This window comes from Salvia hispanica, chromosome 3, assembly GCF_023119035.1.
Source record: "Salvia hispanica cultivar TCC Black 2014 chromosome 3, UniMelb_Shisp_WGS_1.0, whole genome shotgun sequence".
NCBI lineage: Eukaryota > Viridiplantae > Streptophyta > Magnoliopsida > Lamiales > Lamiaceae > Salvia > Salvia hispanica.
The window spans coordinates 34,657,072-34,667,799 of NC_062967.1; the positions used below are offsets into that span (position 1 = coordinate 34,657,072).

The 10,728-nt window shown below is 36.6% G+C and overlaps 1 protein-coding gene across 1 annotated transcript; it reads left to right on the top strand.

The window, feature by feature from the left end:
• Nucleotides 1-775: 775 nt before the first annotated feature.
• On the top strand, nucleotides 776-10,026 carry LOC125209950. The gene is made up of 13 exons (XM_048109524.1): nucleotides 776-817; nucleotides 2,785-2,871; nucleotides 2,997-3,122; nucleotides 3,232-3,384; nucleotides 3,453-3,554; nucleotides 3,623-3,802; nucleotides 3,876-3,943; nucleotides 4,040-4,145; nucleotides 6,684-6,932; nucleotides 7,847-8,078; nucleotides 8,234-8,326; nucleotides 8,662-9,194; nucleotides 9,327-10,026. The coding sequence occupies exons 1-13, from the start codon at nucleotides 776-778 to the stop codon at nucleotides 9,927-9,929; spliced, it is 2,574 nt and encodes an 857-aa protein (XP_047965481.1). The 3' UTR covers nucleotides 9,930-10,026.
• Nucleotides 10,027-10,728: the final 702 nt, after the last annotated feature.

Sequence of the window (10,728 nt, forward strand, 5' to 3'; positions counted from 1 at the left end):
TAAGTCCTTTGAGTGTCTACAGATTCTCCATAATGACAATGTCACTATCGTCACTAGGAGGATTCGGGAGATTCAATTCGCGCCCTATAAATTCAAGATGCCGAAGTTGATGCAGTTTCCAAATTTCATTTGGTACTTGACGATCGACTGGAGAAGATGAATATATAATCAATGTGAGAAGATGAATATGTAATCAATGTCTGCAGATTCCAAAAGGAGATCAATTGAACTAGAGAATTTGGACTCATCAAGAACATTGATAGCAAGGTACCGTGAGTTCACCAATTCAAACATATTTTCTAGGAAATACCACACAAAATCACATGCCCTGAATGTCCTCAACAATCTAAGATCGCGAGACAACATAACTTTAACTTTCTCATCCTCACTTGTAATTTTGGCATACTGACATATTATGGAACGAGTATGTGACAAAGATCTTAACAACCCTGCAGTTTTAAGAACGACTCGACGTTCTCTAATACCTGCAGAGGATCATCTCTTACGACATGGTAAAATCTTTCCTTTTCAGCTTCTTTTATACACAAATCTCTCAACAAATCATGAATTTTACAATATTTAACATTTCCTATAGACCCCAACTCATCAACTAAAACGAGATTTCGATCAACCAATTCATTAAGATACTCTCGTGCAAGTGTTTCCAAACATTTTCCACTCCTTGGTTTCAAAAATCCTTCAAAAATCCATAGTTGCTCGAGCATTGACACACGGATACTGTAATCTTCATCGAAAACACCCATATACAAAAAACATGGCTTTAAGTAGTTTGGCAAATAGATATAGCTCATCCTCAGTATTTTCAAGCAAAATCCATCGTTAGTGTTAATAACAATTGAATTCAAATTTTGCTCTACGCTCCCAACATTCTTTTGTGCATTCAGATTGTGCCAAAAGACCTCCTATTGTAGCAATTGACAAAGAAAGTCCTTTATAATTTGCTACAATATTCTTTCCAATCTTCTCCAACTCAATTGGACAACTTTCTTTCCCCGAACACGCCTTACAAAATACCCTCCGTCCCATTGAAGATGACTCACGACCTTTTTGGTTTGTCCCAACCAAGATGACTCATTACTTAAAATGGAAACACCTTTTATCTCTCTTTATTCTCTCTCTTACTTTACTCTCTCATCTTACACCAAATTAATTGCATAAAATCTCGTGCCGCCCAAGGAAGGGTCATCTTCCTTGGGACGGGAAAGTGTTCCCAACTACTAGCCTCATCTAAAAATTTCATGCCAACTATACAAGACTCGTTCAATTGAGAACTCAAGTCGAAGCCCTAGTTGTTACGATTATTCGACTCCCTTTTTGGTTATCGGGAAAGAAATTTTTTATCTTCTCCCACGCCTTTATGCTCCCATATCATCCATTATTACGAGATATCTCCTCCCAAACAACCGGTATAATTTTTGTCCCAACTCATTCTCACTGGGATCACTACTTGAATCAACTCCACTTGCTCGAAAAAGAACTTATCTAAGTGTTTCACTAATATTATAAGTTTGAGAGATTGTAGTAAAAACCGCTTATTAAAGCGCTCTAACAAGTGCATTCGAAATAGATTCATGGCAAGAGTGGTCTTACCAATGCCACCCATCCCCGTGATTTGTTGGAGGATATTGAATCCTCCGATATATCGGCCCACCCGAGCCACCTTCGCAATACTCCTCCAACTCGTAGTCGACGCCCGTTGCGTACTCTTGTTAAGCTCGGGGGACCGGGACCAATGGCCCCCTTCTTTCCGCCCCCATCTCTTCCTCCTCCTTGGTGGCGGCGGCGAGGGGCGAGGTTGCCCACAACTAGGCTCCATTTCCTCGACCCCTGCTCATCGGGGCCGAAGAACGGATCGAACTCGAGTCCGAGACGAAAGTGGATCCTCGATCCGGGCGTCTCAACCCTAGTCCCGTGGACGGCCATCGGGCGTCCCCCGCCACCGCGCCGCCGCCGCCACCGCCGCCAAACATGGGCATATCGTCGTCCGACATTACGGGGTTTGGGAATTGACTCGGATCCATTGTTGAAAATGTGAATATTGAGAGAATAGAGAAGAGAAAGTGAAAGATTTGGTGTGTGAAAAGTGATCCCAAAGAATATGTACTTTGGGTTTGACATGAGTTTTAATGTAAAATTGGTAAAGAAAAAAGTAATTAAAATATTGTTAATGGAGAATGAGTCACACCTTAAAAGAGAGAAAAAGAGTTTCCAAATTTTCATTTAATTTCTCCGGCTACATATAAATGTAACATAATATACTATTAAGAAATTCTATAAAGTCAATGTTTTTTAATAAAAAAATATACAGTAGTATTTTATAATTCAATTTTTTATCAAAATTTTTAGTAGGACAAAATATATAATTTATGTACAATGCTTAGATGTTAATTAAAAATGTTATTAATAATTGTGACAACATCCTCTTTCCTAACATTATCGTTTTTTTTAGATTGAAATTGTTTCAAATTTATATGACCAATATGCTTTTATTTAGACGAAAATAACTTAACCACCATTCTCATTATTGTATCGTATTCTTATGACCCATGCATGAGAACTTAATTTTTTAATAGTATTATAGGTTGATAATCTTGTTTAAGTCATTGTTTGTTTTGTTTCTTGTAATAACTTTCACTTGGGGTTTGAGAAATATTCTTAAATCATTATTAGCCAAAGACACTGATATGATCTTTTGGCTACTGTATTAACTTATGAATATATAATCTTGTGAGATCAATCTCTTTGCTGCTTTCCATTTTGCAGCCAAATTTTTCTTGTGCAGTTGTGGACACCCCTCTTGTATGTGCAGTCAAGTCTCTTTCATTTGAATGCCTGAAATTGCTGCTTGAGGTATGTTTGGTGAATGGAAATGCCTATCTTGTCTAATTCTGTTAGGGATTGAAGTATGTTTTTTTTTTGTGATAAATGATTCCATCATGTTTAGTGGATTTAATCAAATGGAAATCTCTTTGCAGGGTAAAGCAGACCCAAATTTTTATGTCGCTGGATTAAGTCCTATGCAATATGCTGCAAAAGAAGGAGACACAAAATTTCTTGAGTATTTGATTAAAGCTAAAGGAGATCCAAATTCGTCTGACAAAGTTAATTTCTATGTTTCCCTTGGTTTATTACTACCTTCTTTGGATCTTGTTGCTTCATCCTGATGTTATCAGCAGGACACTTATTTGCATAGTTAATGACGACTTTCAGGATATACATAGACCGATTGAGGAAGCTGCTTTGGTGCATGATCGTGCAGCTGTGGAGGTTTTGTTTCCAGTGACTGAACAGCTTGCACATTATCCGAATTGGACTGTTGATGGCATAATCGAGTACACTCATTCTGAAGAATATAAAAAAATGGTCTGAAACTACTTTTTCATTGTGTCACAACTCAACAACACTTTGATCTCTCATCACATATCTTGCAGAGTCAGGAGAAATTGACAAAGCGCTTAAGTGTAATAGACTTCGGAGGGTTGCTTGATGCGGGCAATAAGAATTACTACCGAGCAATCTTTCATTATAGAATGGTAAACCTGTCTTTTACCTCATGAGTTGGCAGCCATGTTTCGTAGGTAATACTATATGTGATGCGTAGGCTTCTCATCTTGATCCATCTAACGCCACATGGGTATCGACGCGAAGCATGTGGGAAGCACGCACACATAAAAGCATTAATGCTCTGTTAGATGCTCAGCAATGCTTTAGGCTCAAGCCACACTGCCCCGTCCCTTACGACAGAGGAGACAATGCTGCTGCAGCGAATGAGATATTCAAGGTGATCGTCAAACTCCAATCTGCATCAGTGGTATGCATTCGTAATCTAACGTTTAATGATTGTGTTTGTGAAGAAATTCCTCAAGGCAGGCCTAGCCTTCTCGTTGGATCCTTATGAAAGGAAAAAGTGTCACGCATTTAGGTAAATACTTGTATTTTTTATTTTTTATTTTGGTTACCAAAATATACAGGTACAATACGTGTAATTAAATAGTAATGTTTTGGTTTTTGGTTGCAGAATTACTATGTTCGATTACTTTGCTTGGTTGAGTCAGATGAGCAGCGCCGAAGAGATTTTTAGCTGTGATGATGATCAACACTGTAGAATTTCCCCATTTTTTGGAGTAAATAATATCGCATCATATTCCATTGCCACTCATATACTAAATGGTAGTAATACTTATCACCTCATGCTTTGTCCTCGGTAATTTTATGCTTGGTGGAAAATGAGGAATACAAAATTAATGAAACTGCTATTTTTAGAAACTTATTTCACTGCACGTTACACTATTGATAAAGTGAGTTTCATTACCTTACCTTCTACTATTAGATTTTGAAATATCACTATTTCAATTATTAGAATGTCCATAATAGGGAGCCGTGGCTCCCGATTAGGGGCTTGGCTGGGCTGCGGCGGGGTTAGAGGACATGTGGGCGCGCCACCTAGTCGGCGCGGATAGGGATATTGGGCGCAGGCCGCGGCGTCTTATTGTGGCGGCCGAGAGCCGCAACTCTGCCCAAGTTTTTATTTTTTCTTATTTATTTCCTATAAATATACCAATTCCTCTCAATTTTTTCGCCTCATTCCAATCTCCACTCTTTTCAATTATCTCTATTCCCCTTTCTATAATACAACGAAGATTTGGTTTTAATAATTTTTTATTAAATTATGCGTTTTTTTCTAATTATTATAGTCCGATAATTTTTATTCTAATTAAATTAAAATATACCAAGAATTAAAAAATAATTGGATTTGTGGCTTGGAATTGTCCACTATTAGGGTGGACAAGTATTTTGGTGACTCTGGACAAGTTTTTGTGGCTTGAGCTTGGTCATAGTCTTTTCTATTGTGGAGACTCTTATTCGTCTTTCTTTCTCATATTTTACAAATTTTATTTAAAATTCATGTAATATGTATTAAACACATATGCACCTTAAAAGACAAGAAAGCTGAATGGCCAAATAACTGACTAATAGGCTAAACTTGGATGTGTATATGTGGGCTTTTAGAATTAATTGGGCTAGAAAATATTTACAACGAATTAGATCATTGGCCCTTGCTCGGCCTTAAATGGGCCGCCGATCGGGCCCTATAATTGATTACAATTATTCAGAAATGATTCGTCCTGCACTCTAACTTATAATAGTGAAACTAGATTTGATTTGTAATTTCTAAATTCTAAATGAATGCAAAAGTTCAAATAGCTCCTTCCCTTTTCTTTTTCTTGTCTTTTTTTTATTCGACAATGTGAGTTCATTTCATCTTTATATCCGACAATGGGTCAAAATGAGTTATTCTTCCCAATAAAAAAAAAGGTGTTCAAAACAGTGCAATGGCTACACTTTGACTCGTATAATAATAATAGTGACTCAACATTCCAAATCATACACACTTCTCCAGTCAAAGTTAAATGTTCCATGCAAATACTTCTTTTTGGGTACGTCCGCTATTATATACTTCATCCGTCCCCAATTAAGAGTCACACTTTTCCATTTCGGTTCGTCCCCAATTAAGAGTCATATTTTATTTTTACCATAAATAGTAAGTAGGTCTCACATTCCACTAACTCAATTCAGTCACATTTTATTATAAAACCAATATGAAAAAATGAATCTCACATTCCACTAATTTTTTCAACCAACTTTTCTTTACATTTCTTAAAATCCGTACCCGGTCAAATTGTGACTCCTAATCGGGGATGGAGGTAGTATTTTATCTTGTTTTTACATTTTTGCAGATCATTCAATTCATATTTTATTACTCCCTCCGTCCCACAAAAGATGTCACACTTGTGGGACGGCACGAGATTTTAGGAGGTTTTATTTTGTGTGTTAAATGGAGAGAGAAAATATTATTTTATATTCATGTAAGAAAGAACTTTTTTCAAAAATGAAAATATGACATCTTTTGTGGGATAAACTAAAAAGGAAAGTGTGACATCTTTTGTGGGACGGAGGGAGTATAAATTTAATACCAAAAAATATAAACATGCAATTATAATAAGAAATTGGTAAAATAAAAGATAGAATAAAAAATAATAATTAGGAATGCAAGAGTAATAATTTGAGGGAAACTTTTGAGTTTTGAAATGAGTTCTTTATCTGTCATTCTCGTACGTTTCTGCATCACTATTTTTCATGAACGTTCTACAATGACAACATAAGAGATTTTCTAAATACAAAAAGTGACGACAATAAAAAGAAGGAAAAGAAAAATATTTATGCCCTTTTAAGACTGAGGGGTAAAAAAAAAGGGAAAAATGACTTCAAATGATATCTTTGCAAATTTAGGAAAATAAAAGGATCAAACGCCATGATCAATTCTAAAGTTTTAACGAGAGTTTCTTGGAAATTTTGGTTCTTATATATTTGAAGCAAGCACAAGCTTTTCAGTCCATCCACTTTCAGTATTATTATAAACAGTTTTGGCAACACTCCTTTTTTCTCTTATACGCTGCATGGCCTTTAAATTAATGTTTATTTCAAATAAACATTAATTTTCAAAGATACACTCATGCTTCTTTATAAACCCGAAAATTATGTCACGATGAAATTCAATCATCTTTTCTTTTATGGTTAGTTCCGTAGTCATGACTATTCTTATCTCTTCATCGGTTGCCTATTTTATTACTTAAAATTCTGTTTACTCTTATATTTCTCAGTCCAGTCCTTGCACTTTAAATATATTCTGCTTCATCGATCGAGTTTCATCTTCTTCTTTCATGCGAAACGAAAAAGAAGAGCAAAAGATGAAAAGCTTGTCGAAGCAGAACGAGAATCTGGTCGACGAGGAGGAATCTTCAGATAAAATCAAAGCAGAGGTTGAACATGAATGGCATAGGTCGGATTCAAGCATGAACTCACACGAACCAGGAGTAAGCTCATACTCCCTCCATCGCAAAATTGAACAGGTATTTCTGTTTCAAATTATTCCCTTTTATTTCTAAAGTTTTCTATTGTATCATTTCTAAAGTTTTCTATTGTATCTTCTCCAATATTACTCATTTTTATGTAATTTACTTTGCTATCTTTGATTATTTTGGAATATTTATTTATTTTTAGGCAATGTACTTTGCTATCTTTGATTATTTTGAAATATATATATAATTGAATGAAGTATATTTATGTAAATGTTGATAATATTACTTTCTGAATATGTTGTACTATTAGTAAATTTAATTGTAAAATTTGTCACTCCATTTACCATAAAAAAATGATACTCCGTATAATATAAATTGTCAAATAAATCACGAAAAAAGAACAAATTCTGGTCCGTTTCACAGTTTAAAAAAACTTAATTCTGGCGAAATAAATTATTAAACTATGTTAGGAATGTTAACTTCTATTCTCCTTAGGGTGATACTCCCTCCGTCCCGCTTTAGCAGTCCCAGATACTTTTGAGCATTCGTTTTACAAATAAATTGTTGAAATAGAGAAATAGTCAAGTAAGAGAGAGAATAATGCAGAGAAGAGTGATTATATGAATGATGATTTAATTAAAATTGGTTGCTACATTTTCTTGTATTTCACCGAAAAGAGATAGATGTGATAATTGTGAAAATAGCAAACACTGTAATTTATAATTCTAGTTGGCTTAGCTTGGATATAAAAATTAGTTTTTATTATAATTTACACATGGGTTGATATACTCATGTCATTATGTTGTGATATTTTTAATACACATAGTTGAGATAGTTATTAGGATGTGTTGATATACTTATGCCATTATATTGATATTTTTGATACACAGAAGTTGAGATATTTTTTTATCACATCCCTATATTTCATAATTTTGACTTGGGATTTTTTGCATTTCTTGGAATAGGCTCTCAATGTACCCCAAAGCGTGATGTCTGATGATTTGAAGATGATGACCCAGAACCGGAGAAAGATAAAATCCTTATTTAATCGAAGAAAGATAAAATCTTTGGTTAATCGATGCTGTAAAGAAGATGAGCTTATGACTGCAAAGATGGACAAGGAATCTGAGTTATATGTAGCAACCATAAGTGGTGATCTCCACCAGTTCAAAACAATTTTCAATACAGATCCTGAATGTGATATTTTATCTTGGTTGAGCCCCTATTCAAAACACATTTCTTCATGTTGCAGCCAAACATAGAAACCTAGATATAGTGAAATTCATAGCCAATGTGAAACCATCTCTCATCTTTGCCAAGAATTTCAACGGAGAGACTGTTGCATCTCGCAGCAAAAGGTGGAGATGAAGCTATTGTAAGAGCCCTTGTGGGAGATGTCTCTCGTAACGACACAGAGAAGCGTAATCTACTGATAGCAGAGGATGGTATGGGAAACACAGCCTTGCATCAAGATCAAAAATCAATTGCTAGTTTTTTGATCCAGCAAGAGCCTGAGCTATCATATCACCTAAACAAGCATGGAGAATCTGCCATTTATTTGGCGGCTAAAGCTGGTCTTGTGGAATGCGTCTCTTCTATTCTTGCTTAGTGCACGGATGAGAGCCGCCTAAATCTGCTTTTCGAGAATAAATCACCCTTTCAAGAAGCAATTGAGAGGGAGGAAATAGGTATGCAATAATTGGCATATGTTCAGATCAGTTTTGGCCTTTATTCACTGGAAAATGGTAACACTCATTGTGTTTTTTTTTTCATGCATCAGTTGTTTTAGAAGCCATAATCAAGGCGGGGCCAAAATTAATCCTAATGAGCGACAGTAATGGAAGAAAACCGCTTCATTTTGCTGCATATTTGGGTAACCTAGAAGCAACACATTACCTGCTACAAAAATGTAAGAGCAATGCAACTAGAAGAGACAAAAGAGGTGAACTGCCTATTCATTTGGCAGCACTTGAAGGCCATGTTGACATCATTCACGCTTTGCTTCAGTATCCCACCCAAGCTGAGGAGCTGCTTGACATGTCTGGTTGTAATATTTTACATATTGCTGCTCGGAGTGGAAGATATAATGTGTTCCATTATGTTCTCAACAATCCAAATCTCGACTCCCTCGTAAACATGAAGGATAAATCCGGAGACACGCCCCTGCATATTGCCACCAGGAATGATCATGCTAAGATAGTCAGTGCCTTAACCTGGGACCAGAGGGTCGAAACTAAGGCGGTTAACAACAAGGAAATGACAGCTCTTGATGTTTTTTATGAAAAAAGGAAACATAAACTATCTTTTGCAAAGGTATGTATGTACAGTTAGTTAACTATCTCACAATGTGTTTTCATTGATGGAAAACAAAGGAATACATATATTTCCCCATCTTTTTGCAAAGAATACAATCCTAATATATTGATATCTCTGTGTGGGTTTCAGCATTTGACTTTGGCTGCTCTACATGCTGCATCTGTTCCTCAAAATTCAGATTCAGATAGAAAGGTGAATGTCAACTTGAATGTCTTTAAGGAAAGAGTAAACACTTTCCTGGTTATGGCAACTCTGGTCGCCACAGTAACTTTTGCAGCTGGTTTCACCATGCCCGGTGGCTACATTAGCTCTGAAACTAGCAATGAATTGGGCATGGCAGCGATGTGGAAAGACACGGTATTCCACGTTTTTGTTTTCTGCGACACTATAGCCATGTATACTTCAATCCTTGCTGTCACAACTCTCATATGGGCCCAGTTAGGTGATATTACCTTAGTTTTCTCTGCCCTCTACATTGCGGTACCGTTGCTTGGTGTTGCTCTGATCATGATGTCTATGGCTTTCACAGCTGGAGTTACCATAGTTCTTAGCAAACTCAGATGGCTCCAAATCACTGTGCTTGCCATGAGTACATCTTTCATTGCCCTATTGCTTCTCCTCCTGATTCTTTTGTGCGCACCACTCGGTGCAAGGAGTCGGATACTACGGTATCTTTCTTACTACCCATTTTGCTTGCTCGTATTAGTTACTAGCACAAAGCCGAATCACTGAAGGCTGAGGCACCACCTATTCCACATTGTGGCTCTATATCATATCTAGTTATTTATGTTTGGTATGTACTTTTAAGGCTGAGGCACCACCTATTCCACATTGGGTTTGAGGCTATGCTTGTTTGTTGGGTTGAAGGCTGGGTTGGAGGCTATGCTTGTTTGTTGGGTTGGAGTCTATGCTTGTTTGTTGGGTGTGGAGGCTGCGGTTGTTTCATGGGTTGGAGGCTGTGATTTTTTGCTTGAGTTGGAGGTTGTGGTTCTAGGTTGGGTGAGAGGCTGTGGGTGTTGGTGTGGATGATTGTTGGGTTGGAGGCTTTTTGCATTTGCCCTATGATTGTTGTTGCTCATGTGTTGCTAATTGAGATGATGCTATTTATGTTGCTGCTATTGATTTGTGCTTTTGATATTGAGCTGATGCTAATTCAGAAATGTTATTGATCTGTTCCATGTGATGCTTTGCTATGTGTTAGTAAGCCACCCCTCTTGTTAGGTTAGGAGGCTTATGTGTGACTTAATTTGCTCCCTATGATGAGTTGCTAGTACTAATCTGTTATGCTTTGCTATGTGTTACTAAGCCACCCCTCTTGTTAGGTTTGGAGGCTTATGTGTGACTTGATCTGCTCCGTATGATGAGTTGCTTGATCTGTTCCATGTGATGATAAATGCCCTTATGATCGTTACAATTATCCGAAAAAATGCTAATAGTACTTAGTATAGCACGTGAGGAATGGCAAAACGTTACTATTTAATTGTGAAATTAATGAATTCTAATATGCACTGATAATATGATATGCAATTAC